The sequence below is a fragment of the Emydura macquarii genome, unplaced genomic scaffold, assembly GCF_026122565.2.
Source record: "Emydura macquarii macquarii isolate MOO-44397 ecotype Brisbane River unplaced genomic scaffold, CSIRO-AGI_Emac_v2 contig_450, whole genome shotgun sequence".
Lineage (NCBI taxonomy): Eukaryota > Metazoa > Chordata > Testudines > Chelidae > Emydura > Emydura macquarii.
Window position 1 is genome coordinate 7,458,180 of NW_027130587.1, and position 25,412 is coordinate 7,483,591.

The 25,412-nt window shown below is 40.9% G+C and overlaps 1 protein-coding gene across 4 annotated transcripts in view; it reads right to left on the bottom strand.

Moving 5' to 3' along the window:
- Window positions 1-1,915, bottom strand: part of CASTOR2 (cytosolic arginine sensor for mTORC1 subunit 2) — a 156,870-nt gene extending 154,955 nt beyond the window's left edge. For all 4 annotated transcript variants that reach the window (XR_010917972.1, XM_067537906.1, XM_067537908.1 and 1 more), the window contains exon 1: window positions 1,552-1,915. Coding sequence is in view for 3 of the 4 variants with exons in the window: in XM_067537906.1 (XP_067394007.1) it covers window positions 1,552-1,664 (113 nt within the window). In the remaining variant the exon portion in view is untranslated. The remainder of the gene's footprint in view (window positions 1-1,551) is intronic.
- Between the last annotated feature and the right edge of the window lie 23,497 nt (window positions 1,916-25,412).

Consider the following 25,412-nt stretch of genomic DNA (forward strand, 5'->3'; position numbering starts at 1 on the left):
CCTTGTCTCTCTAATATCCTGGGACCCACAAGGGGTACAACACCACTGCACACAGCAACGGAAGAATTTAATGCTGACATTTCAAGCATCAGTAAACAAAGTGACTTGATTAGCAATTAAATGGAACAAAGGTTAGCAGTCACTTTTAATTAGTAATGAAACTGTACATTAAAAAAAGGCCTTTAAGATTTAAGCCTTTAATACCCTGTTGAGTATTCAGAGGCAGCAGTAAACAAGGTGCTGATATACATTACACTGCAAACAATGCCAGTGTTGAGCCAACTGGGATGAGCCACAAATCAGAGTGAAATTTCAGTGCAAGAAGTTTAACTGTAAGAGATAAGGAACTGCAATCAAATTACACCACAAACAGGTCCATTCATCTGCAAGCATTACTGGAGAGAGCAGATTGAATTACCGAATGGGATGAAACAGTTTAGAAAAATAACACAAACTTTCTCTCCCTCCTCTTGGCAGCAAAAGTCCTCCCCTGTCTTTAAACATCAATGCTATTTGGGATGATTCAGTGAAGAAAAGTGAAATACAAATGATCAGGCTCAAAAACCCAAAAAGAGTTTGAGTGATGTGATTTACCTCCCTCTCCATGTAAACCAACAACAGTCAACAAGCTGACTATATTTTTATTAGTGAGAGAGTAAACATTTGCAATTCAAGTTGTTATCCTCTGAGGAGCCTTGGCAGAATACATATATATTTTTATAGCTCGGACAAAATAAAGGAAAAAAAACAAAACAAAACCATCCACATACTGCCTCCCACTGCATGTTTTTTTCTTCAGAGACCTCTCACAAACCACAATGCTTAAATAAATAAATAAAGAAAGAATAAAAAAAAAAACACAAGACTGTGATATTGCAACAATGCATGAATTCAATTCCTCCTTACTCCGGGGCACTCAGCATTTCAAAAACACCTTTAAAAGAGCAAATCGTGTCCTGGGTGTTTGTTTTAAATAACTGCTGCAAGCAACAAAACAAAAAACCACCACTCCTCCTCCTCCTGCTTCTGCTGCTGCTCGTCTTTGTTGTCCAGACCGATCGCCTTTTTATTGATTTAATTTTCTTTAAAAAAACAAAACAAAAAAAAAAACAAAAACCCACTTTCCATGGCTCCCCCCGCACATTCCCCACACCTGTTTTCATTCATCCATTCATTTACAAGGAGCAGCTCCCGGGCGACATATGCATGTTAAAAGAAAAGAAGAGCTAAACAAGGGGACAGACGGAGGTTTTCTTTAACAAAAACACAAAAAACCAAAACAAAAAACCAAACCCACCCCCCCACCCCAAAAATAAAAAGAAAAAAACCAAACCAACCCCCCCAAAAAACCACCTCGAACGTGTGTGGAGGAGACAGGGGAGAAAATATGCAAAGGCACGAAGTTGTTTTCCACCTCTGTCCCCCCTCCTCCTCCTCCCCCCCGCCATCCTAGCTTCTGCAATGGAATTAGCCACGGGCATCACGGATCTCACTTGTAGCCTCTTCGAGCTTTCCCTGGGCTCCCCCCTTCTTTATTCATCGGGCACTTACCTGGTCTTGGAGGAAAGGAAAGCAAGTTTGATTAATCCATAGGTAAACAGCTGGATGCTCTCCTTGGCTATGCTGGCCACTTTCAGCCTGTGCTCTAGAATGTGCAGCTCCATCTTTTCCTTTTTCTCATTTGTAGTTCATCTAGGGTCGGTGTCTATTTCTTTATGAATAATTCTTTTCCTCAATGGGAGGGTTTGTTTTTCTTATTATTATTTTCTTCTTCTCCCCCTTTAAGACTCCAGGAAAGGGGAGGAGGAGGGGAGGGGAGGGAGAAGACGATGTGAAAGTTAGAGAGAGATTTAAAGCCAGAGAAGACGGGCAAAGGGGGAAGCTAAGCGAAGGACCAGAGGCGAAAGGAGTTAAGGGAGCTCAGAGGCAGCAAAAGCTCCAGAGTGCAGAAAGCAGCTGGTGTTACAGTGTAACAAACAACTTGCCACTCAAACTGACCTGCAGCAGGCATGCGCGCTCCGGTTAGTGCATGCTGGGAGTTGTAGTCCATGGGGGGGGGAACCTGTAGCCTGGGACTTCAATATAGACAGGGAGCAAATAGGTCCCCTGAGTTCTTTCAGACCTTCCCACTGAGCTACTGGGCGAAGTGTGTTTGAATTTGATCCTGGGGCAGTTTTGGATGCATCTTTCCCCTCGGATTTGGCTGTGGTTTTCGCTGGGCTGACAATGCATGGGCAGGGACGCACACTTCTTGCACAAACTGCTTCTCCACTAATGGTCCCCATCTGACAACAACAAAAATCACAGACGAGTGGTCCCACAGACTGCAGTAGGGCCACTCCCATCAGTCAAGCTAAGCATCTACATGAAGTATCTGGTAGACGGCTGGAAGATGCCACTCACCAGAAAAGCCAGAGGTAGGAAGAATTTGGGGGCTCTAAATAAGAAGTTATGACATTTCAAATTCATCTGCTTGTTCTCACAATCATGCGTAACGGGCGGCACATGCCTGCTCCTACATAGAGCCAAAAATGTGCGACTTACGTGCAAATGCTATGGAGGCAGCAATTGTTTTACACATTGGATTTCAAACCATTTAATCCATCATATAAACGGTAATAAACCGCTACGAAAGTGGGCTTTTCCTCGTGTTACAGGCCATATACATGTAACATATAAAAAGCATGGCATTGTCCCCTCAGCCAGATCCTGTCCCATTAAAGTCAATGGATCTGCCCAGATATGTCAGTCCTCAGCACAAGGAGGGAAGGAGTTGAAGGACTGGACCCTAGAAACCATGCATTTCTACATGCACCGCTTCACAAACCATGCTGCACTGAGCGCATTCTGACTGCATTTCAGTGCATTCACTGACTTCAGTGGTAGGCTAGGCAGGCAGAGGGGTCTGCCCTGCACTGTTCTCAGCACGGGATCTGGGCCTCAAAGACTGATCTGAAGCTCATTGAATGGAAAGGCTCCTATTTGATTCAGTGGGCTTTGGATCAGGCCCTGATCCTGCAACAAATACCACCACCACCTAGTTTTTATACAGTCCTTTTCATCAGTAGCTCACAAAGTGCTTTATAAAGGAGAGAAGAATCATGGAGAAAATGAGGCACAGAGAGATGAAGCGACTTGCAGGCCAGTGGCAATGGAAGCCTGTTATCCTGAGTCCCAGTCAGATATTCTATCCACTAGGCAACACTGCCTCCACACATGGATACAGAAACTCTGCCTGTGCAGAAGACATGAGAGGAATGAATTAAGCATTAAGGGCCTGATTGTGCTCCCATGGTAAAACTCCTATTGCAATCAATTGTGCGGGATAAGGCTCTAAATACCAGATCAATTGAATCAAGTTACCCTTCAGTTCCACCAGGAGCAGAATTTAACTTTTTCCCAATGTGCAGCATGCTGTGTGTCATGGGACAGCTGAACTCCACACCTGAATGGTGGCCATATTTCAGTGGGCTGTCTTTTAATTTTGTAACACACAGAAAAGCTTAAGATGGGCTCTATACAAACTGAAAATAGATAAATGCATATACATAGTTTTCAAAGCACTTTAAGAGTATTTGGGGTGAAAGATGCTGAAAAGCTATGAAGAATTTGTTATAAAGCACTTTTTTGAGCATTGTTTTTCTGTATTTCAAAATATTATCAAAATTCTGCAGTCATCTTCCTTCTTCAATGCATGCGGAAGCTAATATATTACTCAAAATTTTCCTTTCCAGGAAGCTGAAACAGGTTCTCAGAGAGCTTCCATCACCAGTTTAAGGGCTTAGTCCTAATTTTCAAAGCTATTAATGGATCAAGTCTCAGCTACAAACAACGCTTCGTAGATGGTGATGTGGTCACTAAGATGCTTGAGCTCATCTGGGACTATGCCGTTGAGAGTCCAGAAGGAAGCAGTGGAGACAAATCATTCTCAGCCAAGGTTATCGGATTGCAAATGAGCTTCCAGAGGAAAATCAGATAAATGCAGAGATTCAATCACCTACAGAAAATCCTGGAAACCTTCCTCTTCAATAATGCTTTCCCATCATAATCGGACCACCACTCACAACATCAACCATTCACTTTTAAAAAGAAAAGCCTGCCCCAAGCACAGCTTCCTAAAACCCAAAAAAGGGAGACGAGCCAAAGGCTCCATGAAGTCCGCTAAAAATTTTGCTGTCACCCATCTCATTAATGTAGGAGGTGCTCCGATACCATAGTGATGGGTACAAACCCAAACGTAAGGTCAGAGAGGGACCTTCTGCAGCAGGTGAATCATCAAATGCTTTCACATGGCACATGGGAAAGGAGAAGGGACCATGAGTTAAGTCACCTGGACTCAAAAAACAAAAGGCTTTCTCAGTTTGAGATTTCTGCATCTGGTATTCTCTGAAATTGCATTTCCCTCCCTGGCTAAGCGTCTCTGTTTGGTCTGATCAGCTGCCAAGATTTCCCAAGCCTTTAAGAGAATGCCTGAAGGTCTCTTTTCAGTTGGAGACGCTGGCCCCGTAGCCGTGTGAACCTTCACATAGTTGACAGTAGAAGTCTCTCTTTGGAAGGTATTTTTTTAAAAAGTGGGCCTAGCTCAGCGAGGCAAATTGGCAATTAGACAGATCCAAAAAACTCTGATGGGTCCCTCTGATTCAAATCCCAGTGTCTCCCAGCTGACCAGATAGAAGGCACTATATAAATCGAGGCTCCCCCTGAAGTTTTCATTCAGGGAGCACAGTGGAATATGTAAAATTATATAAAAATAGCATCAAATTGTATCATTATCCTTCTTTGACCTATCACTACAGTCTAAGGGCCTCAACCAGGGATCGGCATCCCATGTGCTAAGTGCTGTACGCTTCCTGCCTCAAATAGCTGACAATCTAGGTTTACAAGTGAGTACAGACGGCAGCCAGAACAAAAAGTAGGGGGAAGGAGGACGGATGGGGAGGACATGGTAAGAGTGAGACAAGCACGTCTGAGCATGATGAGTGGTCCCCACCGCTCGCCTTCCGCCTAGCTATTGACAGCCGACAGTCTCTTGTAGGCAACAGAGCAGAGGTGAGTTTTAAGAAGGGATTTTAAGGTGGATCAGGTGTTCAATTTCAGAGACCACAAACATTCAAAAGGACAACATGAGTTTTACAGCACTGGACAAGGGGTTCTCACAACAGTTACATAATGTGAACCAGATCTTAACAGAGAAGTTGCCTCGTTGACATCTCTGCTCCTGTTCATGACTGCATGGGCTGCCTCCCGTCCTATTTGCAAACAAGCAGAACACCTCCCCTCCCATTCTCAGTAGGGTAACACCCCCATGGCACTTTAGCAATTGCTTGCATGGAAAAGTGGTATTAGGAAAGGACTCAATGTATTTTAGCGGGCTTTAGTTGACAGTTACTACACTCTACTTTTGTTCTGAATTTCTTCAATCTCAGCTGGAAACATGGAAGAGATGCAGCACCATGCTACCAGCCAGCATGCTGTGGGCCACCAGAGGTGCTCTGCAGACAAGTTTGGGAACCACTGAGGGTCTTCCCATTGACTCCAGCGGTTTTGGATCAGGCCTGAAAGCTAAGTATCATCATCACCACAGAAACTTTCATCCCCAAGTACAGTGCAGACCAATGTCCAAACCTAGAGACAGGCAGGATTCCATCAACCACTGAAATGCAGCTATCTCCAGAGTGAAAACAAAACAACCATTTAACACTGAACAAGAATGGATATTTCAGAACAGGAAATGAAGATTAACAATAACACCTAGCTCTGCTATAGTGGTTGTCATCAGTAGATTTCAAAGCACTTTAAAGGAAATCTAGATCATTAACCCCATTTTACAAATGGGGAAACTGAGGCACAACTATTCCAGCTGAACCTGTGAAAAAGAATTCTCCTTAAACAGGATGTAATTACCCAAGTTGAGATGTAATTACCCAAGCTGAAATTTGCTTAGGTCCCCAGGTTTAAAACTATGTTCTTTAAAAAAGGATTATTTTTGATCACATGAGCCAAAGCATTTTCTACCCCTACCCCAGAATACTGTGGGATATTTTATTATTATTTTATGTAGAGAAGGGAAAGATGCCTTTCAATCCTTTGAAGTCCCTTTGATGTCATAAAGCACCAAAGTTACCCTGATTAGTAAGCAGAGCTGAAGCTATCTGGCACCGTTTAAGGATAATTTTTTCAGTATATAATAAATAAATTCATAGCCAATACAATCCCGTTTTCAGGAAATAAGTCAAGCATTATTTCGAATGAAAGCCTTTCACACGATTTGTCTGATATCACATTGCTGCAAACCTGTGTCCACTTAGTTCTCATTCTGCCCACATCAGAACAGTGTTGTTTTGATCTCAGGAACAGTGTCTTGACCTCTGAGCAGGAGGCTTATCAGCTTCTGAGATCTAAAATTAGTATAAACAATATGAATCTTAATATGGGCGATTCAATGACAATCTTACTCTCTTAGATTAATATGCTCAAAGCAGGTTTAATCAGATTTTGTAAAGGGCTTTGAGATCTACTGATAAACAGTGCAATGTAAGAACTAAGTATTACTATTTTGCATTCCTTTGTACCATGCTATTTTCAAAGTGGTTTAATAGCATTAACAAGTTTATTCTCAGATGAAAAGTACTTATTCATTATTATCTTGGAACACTTTACAAAAGTTAAGTAAGCCCCCTAGCACCCAAGTACGATCATGCCTATTTTACAGATGGGTAAACTGAGGCTCAGAGTGGTAAGTGCCACATCCAAAGTCACACAGTGAGTGGTTTCTCATTCTGGGAACAGACCTCATGGGCCACTGCCCTAACCACTAGGCCATATGATCTCTGTGAAGGTGTGTCTCAAACAAATTGGGAACAGGTTATGAGCTGCAATGGTGCGTTGCAATTACAATTAGCCTCTTTAAAATAAATCAATCCTTTAAGGAAAAATTCTGTAAAAACTCAAAAAATCTTCCCCAAATTCTTTTTCTGGGATTACACTTATGAAAAATTAGCCATTTAACTGAAAAGAGCAGTTTATCAGGCTAATTTCCTGGTAGCATCCAGAGACCTTTCAAAACCTGATTGTAGCTAATTTGCCAGTGTTTCAAAGTGTTTTATTCAACTATCAAATAAGATAATGAAGTCCTTTAATTTACTGTTCAAGTACAAAATGGGCTGAACAAGTCAGGCATTTCTAGCCCACAGGGCAGCTGAGATGAGAATTTCACTTCTCTGATGCAACACCGCTGGAGAAATGTGCAACTGTTCCAATGGAAGATTTAGGGAGGTAAAACTGGCATGTGAATGGTACAGCATGTTCAGAGGCAGTTCATAACACTGGGTAACGATCATATTTTATCTGACCCAAAACAAGGGCAGGCAAGATAAGATGACTTCAATGAGCCGTTAAGAGCCCAGCTTGAGAATGGGAGTTGTGTGGCTAAATTCTCTAGTCAGCTTTGGAAATCTCAGCTTCAGTTTCTGACTTCTGTTTTTTGAACTTCTACAGAGCATTCAATCCAAAGTAGAGATGGCAAAATTTTTCAGCTGAAATATTTTTCCTGCAACAAATGTAGATTCAGTGACCATGAAACATTTTGTGAATTCTTGTCAATTTTGCCTAAATTTTTTTTTTTTTTTAAACCAAAACAAAGAAGTAAAAAAAATTCTGAAAAACTGAAACATTTCATTTTGGGACTTTCCTGACATTTTGATTTTTCAGTTTTAAATGACGTTTTGTTTCAAAATGTCTTTAATTTTATTTTCAAAATTAAACAAACATTATTAAAGTTCAAAAATCAAAATGAAACGTTTAGTTCAATCTGAAACAATTTTTTTTTTAACTTTTCATTTACCAAAAATTTCAAAGAAATTCATTTCCAGTTTGATCCAAAACTATTTTTTCCCCAGTTTTTCAGAATCACCAGTGAACTGCAAAATCCATCATTTACACAGCTGTAATCAGATGGGATTTGTACTGAGGGTTTGGGGTCACAGCATTTTACATTTGGCAGAAGACAGGAAGTAACACTGTCCCCAAAGAGGTGATGGGGAAAGCAAGGAACAGCACTGGTAAATGACTTGTCAAAGCTTACATGACATGAATAGCAGAGATGGAAACAGAATCAAGGTGTCTAATTGCCACACACTGTGACCATACATAAAGGTGTCAGTTGTATATCTCTCTTAGGCATCCCATTCATACTGCAAAGAATAAGCACCACTATGAGAGGCCTACTGGATCAGGCACTAGACTGGGACTCAGGTGAGCTGGGTTCTCTTCCTGGCTCTGCCACTGGTCTGCTAGGTAACATTGGGTAAGTCACTGCCCCTCGCTGTGCCTCGGTTTGCTCTGGAAAAATGGGGATAAAAAGCTGCTTACCCCCATCACAAAGCGTTTTGAGACCTGATGAAAAGCACTATACACAGCTAGGTATTATCATAATTCATCACTCATTTTGCTGGGCATCTATAGACTTTTCTATCAGTATTGTTGCCCCACTAGCCCCATCCAGAAGAAAAACTTTCTCAAGTCACACAGTAGACAAGAGCAGCAGCAGCAGCAGCAATACAATATCTGCCATAAGGGGCACAACCAGAGGTTTGTCTTTTTAGAACAGCTGAATTTGGTCTCTGACTTCTACCCCTTCTACTCTGCCTGCAGCCATCATTTACTTAAATGAAGGATTGGCTTCTAGAAAGATGGAGAAAAGATGGCCTATTCTAGGAAAGAGAGCTGCATTGAACATCAGGTCTCCAACCTATGGGATGATAAAAGGGCTATTTACTGTTAACTCTTACTAAAATTCTGCCTGATGCAGAAATATTTTGCCCTTCCAACCAAGCATCTTGAAACACTTAAACTTGAGTAAGCTTCATAACACCCCTCTGGTTAGATAGACAAGTAATAGCCCCATTTTATAGCTGAGACATGGAGAACTTGGACATTTTGCTCACGGGAGCAGTATGCGGAATAGAATTCACAAGCCTTGGCTTGGACTTTTGCTCTAGCTGCTAGATCTTAATAAAGTGCGATAGATTCTGTACCGCACCCCTGATGATACAACAGCTGGAGCCAAACTGAGGACCCCTTACTCCCAATGGTGAGCAGATGCTCATACAAGTAGTCCCTAGGACTATGTTTGCAATGCTTTCTATTCTATTCAATTCTATTCTATTCAATTCTATTCTACAACACAACATACTCTCACTGTAGTGTTTGCACGTCCTCTTAAAGTCCTGGGAGGAAAAAACACTAATAAAAATGTAGGGCTGGAAGGGACCTTGCCAAGTTATTGAGTCCAACTCCCTGTGTTGGAGCAGGACCAAGTAAACCTAGACCATTCCTGACAGGTTTTTGTCCAACCTGTTCTTAAAAACCTCCAATGATGGGGATTCCCTTGGAAGCCTATTCCAAAGCTTAACTACCCTTATACTGTAGTTACGAAGTTTAGAAAGGGGAACAATGTAATGCATTTTATTAACCCAGCATAAGAATTTGGAGGTCAATAAAGATTTCTTGTCCAGGTGCTGATCACTGATGAAAAAAACCACAGTTTCTATTGTAAGGTGTATATGAGAGAGAGAGAGAGAGACAGACTACACATTTCAGTATGTGGAAGAGACAAGATAACGGCTACTGGGACACATTAAGCCTGACTTCATATTCTCTCCTACTGCCTGTAATGGAAAAGCTTCCTCCCTTCCACAAGGCACAATACATCTGCAAATACGTTCTGCAAACCTAAGAAAAGAAATCCAGATTGTAGCCTGCCTTATCTCCTGTTCCTTGCTGAATCACAGTGTATCACATGCATTGCATAAAATGTGCAGGTACGGTAACTAATGTGGCATTACTGATGGATCAGTAGAGATCTGCAACATTGAACAAATACCCTTATTTGCAAGAACACCTTCCCAACAGATGAAACAGGTGACCTTGTCTTGGAAGGGTTACAAAGTGAAGTTAATGATCTGCAGAGTTAGGATAAAAATCTTAGCTGAAATCTATCCACAGATTCCTCTTATCCTGCAACTGCAGAGTACATTCAAACTGAAACACCATGTAACTGTTGTATGGAAAAACCAGCCGAATAGAATAGTCCAAATCCTGCCATTGCTGGCACAGTGGATATGAACTGGCCAGTGCATCCTTTGCAAAAGGACTCCTGCTAGCTGGAGTAGGACTCCATGAGGAAGGCTGGGAGCAATGCCCAGTTGTACATCCTCTGCTGCTCCTTGAAGCAAAGAGCGTGCCCCTTTCTAGAGCTTGCTGCTGACTGCTGCACGTGCGCTAGATATCTGTGGAGCGATGGGCTAGACATGACTCCTTGCCTGCATACCGCATCCCTTTGGAGACCTCCGAGATGTGGACCAGAATGTTAGTGTGTAGCCTCTCTCAGAGTTGTTTTATTCACTGTGGAGAGATTCCATCTTGCTATTTGCATGGGAAGATCATTCCTTATGCCCAGTTGTGCGCTAGTGCAGCACAGGACAGGATTTAGGCCTGGGGATGAAGTAGTGCCACAAACATTGGAAAATTCCTGGCAAGCCACCTCTCAGTCCTGTTTGTGGACAATTTCCCCAATTTAAATGTATCCTGGAGAGTTATAAACTGCTACTCATCAGAGCTTCCTACCAGCAGGTAAAGGTATTATTTTTTACTGCCCTATCACAGTTTCTTACCCCCACCATTTCCCCATCCGCTGTTCTACTGGTAGCAAGTTATAATGGATAGGGGTCCCTCCTATCACAGTTTGCTATCCCTGTGAAATCTCTATTTTAAATTTGGATACAAATCAAACAAGATTTTTCAATTTTAGAAAGATTAATTAATGTAACAAATTGTAAAAACAAGAAAATCAGGCATCTAAATATTTTCTTAGAAGCCATATAATGAATAGTAGTAAATCACTCTTTCCTAGACAGAAAGCATCCAGGCAGGGCTGGATTAAGGCAGAGACATTATAGGTCAATGCCTAGGGACCCAACTCCTGCAGTTAGGTGATTACATAAGAATCCCAGCTTTTCATATTAAAAATAAAAACATTTCTAGCCCTCATGTTTGCAAAAAAGAATCTTGAAAATGTGAAAGTGACACATGTCACTAGAATCTCTGGAGGATGTTAAACAGAAGCTACTAAAGTTAGGCATTTTAAAATCAGTAGGTTGAGATAACGTGCATCCAAGAGTTTTAAAAGAGCTGGATGTAGAATTTACTGGACCATTAATGCTGATTTTCAACAAGACTTGGAACACTGGGGAAGTTCCAGAAGACTGGAAGAAACTGAATATTGTGTCAACTTTCAAACAGGATGAACTGGGTAATTAGAGATCTGTCAGCCTAACATTGATCCTGGGCAAGATAATGGAGTGGCTGATATGGAACTCAGTCAATAAAGAATTAAAGGAGGGTAATGTAATTAATGGAAATCAACATGGAGAATAGATTCTGTCAAACTAACTTGATTTTTTTTTATGAGATTACAGGTTTGGTTGACAAAGATAATAGTGTTGACATGGTATACTTACATTTCTGTAAGGCCTTTGACTTTGTGCCATGTGACATTTTGATTAAAAATTAGAATGACAAAATTAACATGGCACCCAATAAATGGATTAAAAATGGCTAACTGATAGATCTCAAAATGTAGTAATAAATGGGGAATCATCATTGAGCAGGTGTGTTTCCAGTGGTGTCTCGCAGGAATTGGTTCTTAGACTACACTATTTAGCATTTTTATCAATGACCTGGAAGACAACATAAAATAGTCACTGATGAAGTTTGCAGATGACACAAAAAATGGGGTAGTCATAAATAAGTAAGAAGACAGGTCACTGATTCAGAGTGATCTGGATTGTTTGGTTAACTGGGCACAAGCCAACAATATACATTTTAACACAGCTAGATGTAAATGTATCTATCTAGGACCAAAGAATGTCGGCCATAGTTACAGGATGGGGGACTTATGACTGGGAAACACTGGCTCTGAAAGAGATTTGGGGTTCATAGTGGATAATCAGCTGAACATGAGCTCCCAAGAGTTGCTGCGGCTAAAAGAGCTAACGTTATCCTTGGATGCATAAAATAGGGGAATCTCAAGTAGGAGTTAGAGGGATTATTTTACCTCTGTATTTGGCACTGGTGCGACCTCTGCTGGAATACTGTGTCCAGTTCTGATGCCCAAAATTCAAGAAGGAACATTGGGGAGGGTTCAGAGAAGAGCCACGAGAATGATTAGAGAATTAGAAAACATGCCTTAGGGATAGATTCAAGGAGCTTAGTCTATTTATCTTAACAAAGAGAAGGTTAGGGGGTGATTTGATTACAGTCTGTAAGTATTTACACAGGAAACAAATACTCATTAATAAGCTCTTCCATGTAGCAGAGAAAGGTATAATACGTTCTGATGGCTGGAAGTTGAAGCTAGATAAATTCAGACTAGAAATAAATATTTACACCTTAGCGGTGAGAGTGATTAACCATGGGAACAATTTACCAAGAGTTGGGTGGATTCTCCATCACTGACAATTTAAAATCAAGATTCAATGTTTATCTAACAGATCTGCTCTAGGAATTATTTAGGGGAAGTTCTATGGCCTGTGCTATACAGGAGGCCAGACTTGATGATCACAATGGTCCTTCTGGCCTTGGAATCTGTGACTCTATGAACAGTTACAACTCTGACAGGTTATGCAAGCACAGGGATGGAACATGCAGCTATAGGTGTGAAAATGCATGCCCAATCCTAGCAAACCTGGCCAGGGATCTTCATTTATTTAAATACTAATACATTAAGGGGAGAAAAACTGAAATCTGAGTAAGCACAGAACAAAAAGAGAGGGTTTTAAAGCAGTGGGGGTGGGAGAAGCCCACTAAAATATTTTTAAATGGACGATTACAGACACTGAACAAAAAGTAACAGAGGAATAAAGAAATGAGGTGTTAGGATATGGGAGGAAAAGTGGAGACTAAAAAAGGAAGGCAACAAATGGAGGTAGGCGGAGTAAGATAATTTTGTACATTGTGTACAAAGTTTACTTGACCTGACATTTCTGCAACTGTGGTTAAATAGTAGCTTGGCCACATCCATCATCTAGATAAACAACCATACTATGAAGAATCTCCCAGCTATAGAGGGACATGGGGAGAGATTACATATTGGAGGCTTTAAATTGATTGCAGCTTCCACCCTTTAGAAGTTCTAAGCTTTTCTGTTTGAAAAGCTGACAGGTTTAAATAGAGCTTATGAAACAGCTGCCCGCTTTGTGGGACCTGTTTCTGAGCTACCTCTGGCAGGTTTTGTTACACTTGAAGTCACTCTTTCAAATTGCAGCTTTGATTAGTTTGGGGACATTTTTCATCCTTTGCTGTTATTTATTTTAATGAACTCGGGTTACCCTGTCATCTGAGTGGGGCTAGGAGATTCTGCAAGCCTTCAGATCGGTTATGCTGTGCACCATTTCTGGACATCACTGTAACACAGCTTGAAATGGAAAGGAGGCCAGACAACGTGTAATCATGTTTAGCCAAGGGAAGATGGGGCACAAGGAGGAACTTAATGGAGAGAGAGAAAGAGAGTGAGAGATTGCCACAAATGTCACACGGAGAAAGGAACTGTTTCCTAGTAGACCCATGATGCCCAGCAAATGTATATTCAGCTAATGAAGTGAAATCGATTGTCTGTGTGACTATGATGGTGTGTGGAGAGCAAGTCCAGTGGCTAGAAGGGAGAATGTTCATAACCGGGTTGCTGAGGTGGAAATTGACAATGCAGAGGTCTTGTTCACTCTCAGATCACAGCAGAGACCAGGCACAGGGGTATGGGCTCAGCTTCTCTACTATGGGACAGTGTAAGTGGCTCTAAGGAGAGAAAGAGGGTAAAATTTAGGAGTAACTCAGGAACAGATCTTCTGAGAGAGATAAGGCAAACACCTTGTCTACCCTTCAAAGTTTTGCTACGTTAATTATGTAAGCATAGAGTGGCAAAAAACCCCTGGGGCGGACACAGTTATACCAGTATCATGGTACTTATACTGGCATAGCTTATTCCAAATAGGCAAAGTGAAATATTCTACACTGGTATAAAGTGCCTTTTGTCTGGGCAGTGTTGAAGCACAGGAGAGTGAGCCAAGACAGTGCAACATTCAGGCTTCACCCCTTCTGCTACATATGCTGTCCTTTCACATCAAACACTTCTTGAAAGTAGAGTTCTCTACGTTTTTAAGCTTTGCCATCTATACCTAAGCATGCTCTAATTATCATGCTCTAATGCCCCCTATTGGGAAGCTATCTGTCATAACAATACTAGGATAATTGCATCCACACTAAGGCTTTTACTAGTATAACTATTTTGGGTTTTTTTTAAAAATCCCACCCCTAACTGAATTAGCTATACTGGTATAATGTAGACCAGGCCTGAGACTCAAGCAACAAGAAACTCTGCTTCTTTCTTCATTTAATGACTGCAAGACCAATTTTTCTCACTCTTGAAAAACTGGAGTCACTTCCATTTCACCCAATCAGTGTAAGCAAGAGATCATTCAGGAGCCTTAGCCAGTGTTTTCGATTGATGTTTGAAGAGTTTAGGACCCTTACTGCAATGCCTGATCCCCCTTTAAATCTGGCTGCAGCAAGACTTAATCCTTTTGAGTTTTAAAAGACCCTGGCTGTATGAAGTCGTGTTTTTTAGTACTGGCCACTGGAGGCCAAGATTGTCCACACGTGAAAGTTACTCTAAAATATCCAGACTAGTGGTTCTCAACTTATTGACCATTGTGGGTCACATATTCAGCTCTCTCTGTGTTATATGAGCCACATCCACACAATAGATATACTACCTATATGGCCATGAGGATGTCACACGGGCCACAGCTGTGTGCTGATTGGACTGCAAGTGGCCTGTCAGTTGAGAACCACTGATCCAGACTTAGTTGGGGTGTGAGTTTAAAGCAGTCAATTGAGCTAATTCAGAATAAGGTACTCTTATTCTGGAATAAGAGCATTGACACATGGAGCTCATCAGGAATAGCTAATCAGAAATGGCTATTCTGGAGTAACGCCTCATGTAGTCCTAAATTAACACAGCATCTAAGGGCTATCAGGCTATGGAGACTGCCCCATTTACACTTCTACAAGCAAGCATGCTAGGACAGGACTGATGCACATTGGGGCAGCCAGGGAGAGATGACACTTTTGTTGTTTCTGCTATATTTGCTCTAGGGACAAACAGGACTTCACTCAGCTCTGCCCGTGTCATTTTTCAGCCGTACTAAATTCCCGTCTGTATTAAAGTTCAGGTAAAACTCTCTTCATTCCTGTGTGTGTGGATGGGCTCCTTGAGAGTGGATTCCTTTGCAGCTATGGGACGGTGGGGGAGAAAAATAGCACTGGCCTTTAAAATGCAGCTTAGCTGAATCTAATTGAGTTTCCCAAGCAATAACGAAGAAAAGTCCACAAAACATGAACCCACAGCCACCTGGAGTCTGGTCTGTCAGTTAGCATTAAAGACTGAATCACTGACATTTTAGAAACTATATTGGGGATCATTGATGTAGAAGCACTCAGAATCAAAAGCTCTCTATAGGAAGAGTTAAAATTAACCATGCAGTGGCCATATACAGAAAGCCATGAAAGGGATTATATGGGTGAAAGCACTCTGATGGACAGCTGAAGCTTTTGAGCAACTGCACAGTAGGAAGGTTGATGGAGACCACATGATCGGAGCCGATCAGTTTTTGTCTAAGGAGCTTCCCATCTGTAGAGTTCAGGGGCTGAAGGAGCTACAGGAGGAACCAAGTGTGAAGTGGTGAGATTCCAGAACAGTCCAAAGGTAACGCTTACAGAAGTGTGTAAAGTGCAGACCCTGCATGCTGAGTTAGCACAGGTATAAATAGCAGCATAGACAGTGCGGCACTGTTTGGGAGAGGAGAATAGACAGAATTTCCCTGCATGCCTGAATCCTAGGGTAGATATCCTATGTGGCTTTCTACACCCCCACGCAGTGTCTCCCACTTTTATCCTGCTATTTTCAGCATTGTTGGGTCCCACTGCCTCCCAACTGCTGGAGCCTTTCCCCATTGCCTGACAGGAGTGGACATAGCCTGCTTTCACTGCGGTACATAGCTACATATCTATTTCCTGTACTCGATACACCACCATAAGCATAGACAAGGTGCTAGAGAAACTGAGGCTCAAGAGACCTATCTCTTGATGAAAGATGTTGTAGCTGAGTTTTTTGCCAGAGGATTAACCTGTGGGCAAATTGTGTTCACCAATGACACAAATTACACTGAGAAAATTCCCTGACTGTGACACCTACTTCTCCTCTACCAGCAAACTGACCTGCAAGGCCCCGAAATCTGCTATTGATCGGCAAATGGGCAACAGTATCTGTAACGGTCTTCTGTCTATACACAGCCACACATGCTCCTGAACCTAAACAGAATATCTGAAAAAAGATTAACAAATCTATTCGCTCCCATATGCTATAAAAAGAGTTACATTTCTGAAACATATGCTAAATGCCCTAATGAAACCAACCACTAATTTTTTGCTAGTTGCAGTGTTAAGCTTTCTCGGAAAATGTAACTTCCTATTAGCTCCCATTATTCAATCCAAATGTTTGTGAGCTTCATATAAAGCTACAACTTGGCTACAGCTTTTTGGTGAAAGACAGGGATCTGTGATATAATCCTATATGATTCAGGAACTCACACTGCAAATCTAGTTCTTGGCAGTGTTGCATGTGTTTTTACATCCTGAATTTATAACCACAGAAATTTACAGTCTTCCAACACTGGCGATTTTCCAGTCTAAAAAAAAATGTCCAAAACCGCAACAACGTGGGGTGACGAATTGGGAGTGTTGTGTTAATTGACTTAATAGAGGAGGTTACATCTGATAGACAGGAGCCAAGAAAAACAGACAACAGCCTGATGGCCAAGGCAGATTCTAAGGGTGTATCTTCACTGAAAATTAAAGGTATGTTCACAGCATGGATTAGCTAACTCATGTTAGCTAAGGGCAAAGATAAAAATAGCAATGAAAACATGGGAACTTGGCTTTCAAAGTGGGGTGGTACCCCAAATTCAACCCCACCTTTAGCTTGGGCTCCCAGTCTGAGTTAAAAGCCAAGTTCTTGTTGCTGTCGCTGCTATTTTAACCCAAGTTAAGCAAACACTTCTTTTTTTGTTTTGTGCAATGAAGACATAGCCGAAGATGACGCTGAGCTTCAGGATATTTGACAGGTGAATTAAGCACACCAGTCAGAGGTTTAACCTCTCCTCAATCGCAAACAGTTGAATGCTTTATACAATCAACATGTCCCGATCTCTGCTGTTGGCTCTACACATGCGCACATTTTTCTTTTTCTTTAGACAAGTACAAATTCAAAAAGGAGCTCCTATCCAAGGCTTCTGATGCCCCTCCTGTAAACTGCAAGAACAAATCATAGCAAGTTTGTTTTGCTTTAAAATGTATTTTAAAATGTTCTATATTGAAAGACCGGCACTTTCAAATTTCAAAAAGTCATTTTCAAATGACTGAATAAGGGAAATACAGCATGTCTCTCTCACATTGGCCTGACCGGCATTTTATTGTATGAAGTGAGGAGATTGCATGGTGGCTGCTATTCAAAATGGACATAAACCCATGTTATAGTTTATAACAGAATAGCATGTCCCTGAGAAAAGCAATATGTCTTCCTCCTCTTGGCCCTAGGTTCTGGGCTGTAATGTAAATTTAATCCTAAAGCCCTAACAGGCAGATGGAGGACACACTGCTCAAGCTCTGACTGTCTTCTGCAAAAGAACTTCAAATGAAACCTTTTTCAGGCTGCTGCTTCCTATTTGTTTGTTTCTTATCTGCTCTGGTAGCTAGTGGAACCTTTTAGCAATGAGCTCAGGCAGCTGGGATAACATTGTCAACGTTCCCTGTCCCTTCCCTTAGTCATTTTTGTGCATCTATTTATCATATGTTTATTCAAATATGTGCATCTTATGGGATAGCCTCGCCTGATGTCAATCGGCGTAGCTCCACTGACTTTCCACTAGTTTACACTAGCAGGGAATCCAAGTGCATTGCATAGAAAACAAGTACCTTGACTAACTATATCAATGAAACTTCAATCTTAACTAGACAGCTCTTAAAAAAAAAAGGATTCCTTTTTGGCAACCAACAAGGTTTCCAACATGGTCTCAGATATAACTTCCTATCCACCAAGGGGGGTAATATTACCATGACAGTCAGGGAAATGAAACATAACATTCCCTGGATATTGAGATGGGCATGTACAACATAGAACAGATATTACAAACTGGAAGCTTTGTGACTGGTTTAAAAATTAATGGACTTTCTTCTTTTTGTCACTGCCCCTCAGGTATGTCCTTTGCCTAACTCTCTCAGATTCTAGTGGCCTAAAAACCACTTGGATTAGGAACAGAACATAGGTTTCCTACATAGTAGCAAAGAACATCTGAACCCGCAGTCCTTAATAAGGTGCAATTCCCACAGAGGGTTTTTCTTCTTTTCTGATTAAGGTCTAAAGGCCACAAATGGGCATATTATAAGTAAAGGCTATTATCTCTCTGAGAAAGTAGGGAGTGACTATTCTTATGGTAATGGATACCGGTGTCATGCACATTAGGATCACTTATGTATAAGCATTGAAAATGAAACACACTATAAAAAAGAGCTAAAATTGAGCGTGCTTTGTCCCCCCTTTCTTTTCAGGTTAGTTTTTTTCCATTAGACAGCATTAGTTTTCTTCCATCCTCTGGTGAGCTCTTGGAAAAAAAATCCCCACATCAGCTAGGATCCCGAAAGTCTTGTGATATTAGATGTGTGCTACTTTCACCCCATCACCTCTGCATCGTGCCTCACTCCTGCAACATCAAAGGACCATATAACCCATGTTGCTCTCAAAATACATCTCTTCCATGGAACATTCCATTGACCTATGCACTGTTGGTTTTGACCATCAGGCCAGAACAAACAAACAAAGAAACAATATTGCTGAAGAAAGCAAGATGAAACAAGGAAGGCAAGGAGAATGGATTAAATGAGCCTACTGGTTTGAATTAGCTTGCAATGCATATGTATGGAATATATATGTATATATACTTAATGAGTTACAAAAGTCATACTACAGAGAATGAACTGAAGGTTATACTCCACCTCCAAGAACCTGGGAGTCTTCAACTACAAGTGTGTTCTGAATCTGGAGATTCCACTTGTCAATGCAATATGTTGCCACTCTACCACTACACTTGCACAATGATGATATTCTTAATTACATTTTCATGATAAGAGGTTTCCATTAATACTTGATTTAACAATTCATTCATATATAATATCTTTTCTCTTTTACAACAGTGATGGTGACTTGGACTAGAACTATGAAATGTTATGCAATAGAATAATCCACGCCGACTAATTACAACCTATAAATCAACATTCTTTTCTCCATCCCCACACCAAAATTCATGGTTCAGGAAAAACAACACTCCCACCAAAACCCCAGTGTGGGAGTCTATGGCTCAACTCCTGCATCCACATACCCCATCTGCAATCAGGTGGATAAAATGCACTAAGAACCTCCAGCATTCTAACGTGGCTTGCTTACTTTTATCAGTAATGATTATTGTATACCACCCAAGTATTCCCTAAAAATTTTGCAAAAGACAAAAGACCTAACACAATAAAATATTAGATTAGTCAGGGGAAAAGAAAGGATGGTGGTAACAGCTATAGGATTATGCGTTTACACAGATTTGACATGTGCACGTCAGAATGGTTCAGCGAACATATCAAATGCGAGGAAGATGATGATGAGATAATGAATACCTTCACAACTCACTTACTGTGGCCATTGACAGAAAAAGTGAGGCTTGTAAGATCTGTTTCCAGTGAGATGACCATATCTGGGGAGATTAAATGGTAGGTTGTGAGGTCAGAAGGTGGTATCATGAATGTCTAGTCAAACCCCCGGTTCGAACCCCCCACTTATCTAACATGAAACCTCTTTTTCATCTTTCTCTCTGATTTGGCATTTGCCTCACCAACTCACACTCCCTTGACTGTGTACCCCAAGAGAACATGGAAGATAGAAGTATGATCAAATAAGCCATATATATGAGAATATACATATTCTGTTCAAAGAGAGAAATATGTAAAATAACCCACCCAGGGCTTTGAACAGTTCTGGGAGATCTTGTGTATGAGACTTTCCTGCTTGCATTTTATCTTGGAAACCATTCTGCCGACCTGATGTGGAAAAGTACTGAGTGCCCACTGAAGACACTGATAAAATCAGAGGTTTTTGGCACCTCTCAGGATCAGGCCTTGAATGTGACATTAGTTCTGACTTATTAGAGGAAATATACAAATAGCTACTTATCAGCTGCAGCTACAATAAAAAGAAACTGCTGTCTTAATTACTTTCTGCAACCTATTTCTCACTATTTGCATGCACATTGGAGCTGGTCAAAAAATTTTTGCTGGACTTTTCTTAGGTAATGGAAAATGGCTTTTTGACATAAGGGAAATTTTCTCATGAAAATTTCAGGTTTTGTCCACAATTTTCGGGTTTCTGTTTTTTTAAACAAAACCCTGGAAAAAATTGATAAAGAAAAGAAATGGAAATGGAAAAGATGAGTCTTCAAAAATTTTTCATGGCACATATGGATGTTTCTATCACTCTAGTGCACATTACTAGAGTTTCTGGCCATAAGCAAGGCGTCTGTCCATAATGAAAGATGCAAGTTAGTAGATATGTGCAGAGGCATGAGGAAATTGTCCAAATGCCATCCAGGGCAAATCTCCTGTCTGACAAGTTTAATTGTAATAATTTATCAGCAGGGGTCGGCAAACTTTGCAAGGCTGAGGACCACACCCAGTTTCAATGTAGCTTTGGTATTCTCTCTCTCTCTCACACACGCACGCACAAAATGTGCGCAAGACAAAAGACAACCATAATACTTGCTTGTACTTGTATCTTTTTTGATAAATGGACAATATGCGCTTGTGTTTGATATGTAAAGCCATATGAGCTCCCTGGTAGTCAATCACTGTCAAGCCCGACATTTGTAAACAATACGCAGCAGAGTGTGCTGCAAGGTAGTCTTTGCAAGGTGCTTTCATGAGAATCCAAATAATACAGCATACAAACAACCCAGAAGACAGCTGCCTCAGTCCAAGAAAGTTAAACCAACTCTATTTCCCCAAAACTCTCAGCCATCCCAAAATGCCTGGGAGCAGATGGGCCTTTCAGCAACCATTGAAGGCCAATACACTGGCGCATCTTTACACTAAGATGGGGAAGTGAATTAAGGACTCTGACAGAAGATGCCCTCTATTAACCTGTGGGGGCTGCAGCACTAATACCCCTACTGAATGCAGCTGAGGCAGGAGCTCACACTGAGGATATGCCCATGATTTAACAGGAAGCTGATGGAGATCATGGAATGTTAGTGTAAAATGCTTCTGGCAGGATTAGGGTGACCAGACAGCAAATGTAAAAAAATCGGGATGAGAGTGGGGGGTAATAGGTGCCCATATAAGAAAAAACCGTGAATATCAGGACTGTCCCTATAAAATTGGGACATCTGGTCACCCTAGCTATACCCTGCACAGTGAATAGATAGCTCCTTTCTGTATCTGCCCCTGTTTCTGACATCAATTGATTCCAAAGAATACACTGCCCCATAAGAGAAACTCTAGGGTTCTCTGTATATAGAATGTCTATTCTTAAAATATTTATATGGATTTTAAAAGTCGATAAAAATAAAAACGATGTACCCCTCCGCAGCAAGTCCCGACCAGTTTGGGAGGAAATACAGAACTCTGTTTTTTATTTACATTGTCGGCTAGATTCGCTGGACAGATCTGAGCGCCAAATTGTATTTTTCTTTAGCAGGGCTGCCTCTCCCATGCAGGGTAGAATTCTCCCTGGTTTCAGTGGGACCAAGATTTGGCTCACAGAGCATGAATTACAAAATAACATCCAGGCCTTCAGTACTGCCGCTCACACACCAAACAGAGCAAAGGAAATGAAGCAGCTAGTACTGCCAGTACTTTGGTGGGGAAAAAAGGTCAGCATTTTACAGGAATGTCCCTTCAGATATACAAGTGTGTGTTTTTCAAGGAACTCGTTCCCCACTGTATACTAGATCTTCTGTTTGGTATGTGTAACTCTGAAGTCTGAACCTCAGTAATAACTTTGTTGATGTTTAAAAGACAGACCCTTAATAGATAAAGTAATATTAATACAAATATCAGCCGATTCACATTAAAAAAAATTTGGGGCTCTTGGATGGAGGTTTCAGTTTGGACCCCATTTCTAGCAAAAAAGTCGTTTTGGTGTTTAGGCTTTGTGCCACATAGGGGTTAAATCCTGTCCCCTCTATTAGAAAAGCAGTAATTTAACCAATAAGACCCCCTTTCTAAGATTAAGGGGTTGAGATTTTGACAAGGAAATAGTTGTTTTTTTTAAGTTTTGTTTCTGCTAATCTACATACAATCAAAATATTTTAAGAAATAGACTCGTCTTGAATATCTGTGTTTTCAAGTGCTTTACAAGACTGTGTTCACTTTATCACCTTATCAAGTAGGTTTATATACTTTGCTATTGGCAAAATGAACACTACAGACACTGCGTTTGAGCCCACATTCCTTTTGTGGGCAATAGGACAGGTAATTAACTGACCTGTGAATCAGCAAGACACTTAAGCATGTGTTTACAGTTAAACACATTAAGTCAATGGGACATAAGCATGTGCTTAAAGGTTATGCTGGATAGGAATGGAATTATACACAAAGCATGTACTTAATTTTGTGTAAATGCTCAGATGAATCATGGCCTTAATTACTGGAGTAATTTATTTTTAGAGACAGCAACCATTAAAAAACTCTGCAGAATATTTTACATAACACCATCTTATAATAGATGTTTTTGTACACAGTCAATTAATTCTAGGCCCAGGATTTAGGGAGATATTTTTGGTTAAGGTGGGGATAGGACATCATGAGTGATTCCAGAAATTTTTAATATGAATTGAAAATTTTTCAGGTTTTTAAAATAAAATGTATTTCAATATATCTTTCTGTGCAGTCTCAAGTAGATTTTATATGTCCTTTCTTTTTCACAATTTCTCTTAATATAAAATAAGATCCAGGTAGACTGAAAATCCTGGTTTTACTCCGCATGTATGGAACACAACTTGATTCTCAGATTCTAACTTGAGTTTGCAGGAGTGCAATGAAAAGAAATCAACTCTTGATTTGTTAAAGGGCAGATGAATGTCACTAAGGCTTTGTCTACATGTGGAAATTGACAAACATAGCTATTCTGGAATAACTATTCCCATATGATTTAGATATTCCAGAATAACTCCCCCCATGGACACACTATTCTGGAATAAAAATGATTTTTTTCTGGAATAATGTCACTTTTATTCCTGAGTAGAGCATGTGGGGAGCTATGCTGGAATATTTTATTATGCAATAGCTATGTCAGTCATTTCCCATATAAACAAAGCCTAAGTATGTATTGGCTCCCACAATGTTACTTTTATACAGCCACTTCCCAGATAGCCCCATCATATTTAATGGAGTATTGAGTTATTTTGCACTCTTTTCTCTTCTAGTGTTTATACTGCATGTCATTTCAGAAATAGCATGGACTGGGAAATTGGATGCTGAGGCAGATCAGTAATGATAACATTTCCAAGAGTGCGCGTAAGTGACTTAGGAGCTGAAGGGGGGATGTCTATACTTCAATCACAGGGTGTGGTTGCTGCTCAAGTAGACATACCTGAGTGATCTTCAATCTAGCTCTCTTGGGCTTCAGCACAGGCTAGCGCCATGATTCATTACCCAGGGTTCTGGGCAGGCTTCTACAGCCTGTGCTGAAGAATACACTGCCAAGGCTATGTTGCTTCAGTACCCAAACATGCTAGATTAAAGCGGGCTCAGGTAGGCCTACACGAGCTGTAAGCACACCCTGTGACTGTGGTGTAGACGTACCATTAGTCCCATTGCCTTTCAATGAGACTGAGGCTCTTAAATCACTCAGACACTTTTGAAAATTTTATCCATACCCTTTTTTTAAAAAGCTTTCTCGCACCATGGACCTTGTTAATTTGATATACTTCTGGGAATCCCACATGTCTTCAAAGCAACAGCTCAAGAAAACAAATTAAATTAAATTAAATTAAAAAAAAAAAAAAAAGGAATTGCATTCAAAAGCTCAAGAGAGAAACTTACTGCAATCAAGCATAGAAAACTAACCCCTTCATTTGCTTCCATTACACAGGTGGGTGAGAAGCTATGTTAAAAAAGAGAAAACTAATTCAGATATGGAGTTAATATAGGTAGGATGTCTGGCCTGATTTTCAAACGGTGCTAAGTATTTCCAGCACCCATTGATTTCCACGGGACTTGTAGTCTCAACAGCACTTCTCAAAAAATAAAACCAAAACCCAGGCTATATAATTATTAGCAAGAAAATACAGCATCTTTGCGAAGGTATACATAGCAAATATGACACAGAATTTGCATCTGACTCCACTGTATTTAGTTAACATGTTGAGACTTCTTCCTTATGTGTCTTGTATAACTCAGCATTACAAAGTCTTATAATGAAGGATGGTGCTAAATCTTTTGTTGGAAAAGCAACATTCACCTGAGTATCTCACATTCTACCTATCAAGCACCAGGTAAAACAGAGCCCCATTAGCTGTCAGAATCAATGGAATCATAGAAGATTAGGGTTGGAAGGGACCTCAGGAGGTTATCTAGACCAACCCCCTGCTCAGAGCAGAACCAATCACAACTAAATCATCCCAGCCAGGGCTTTGTCAAGCCACACTTTAAAAACCTTTAAGGATGGAGATTCCACCACCTCTCTAGGTAACCCATTCCAGTGCATCACCACCCTCCTAGTGAAAAAGTTTTTCCTAATATCCAACCTAGACCTCCCCCACTGCAACTTGAGACCATTGCTCCTTGTTCTGTCATCTGCCACCGCTGAGAACAGCCTAGCTCCATCCTCCCTGGAACCCCCTTTCAGGTAGTTAAAGGCTGCTATCAAATCCCCCCTCATTCTTCTCTTCTGCAGATTAAACAAGCCTCATTCCTTCAGTCTTTCCTCATAAGTCATGTGTTCCAGCCCCCTAATCACTTTTGTTGCCCTCCGCTGGACTCTCTCCAATTTGTTCACATCCTTTCTGTAGTGGAGGCCCCAAAACTGGATACACTACTCCAATTGTGGCCTCACCAAATGTGTCCTGTTCTTGACATCAGCAATTTCTTTCCCTGTCCTGTGATGAGAGCATCTATTATTCAAACAGCTTTCAATTACCTTGGCCTCTCAGTGGTTATTTCCAGAGGCCCCCAAAAGAGAGAGAGTTTTGACTACAGAGTTT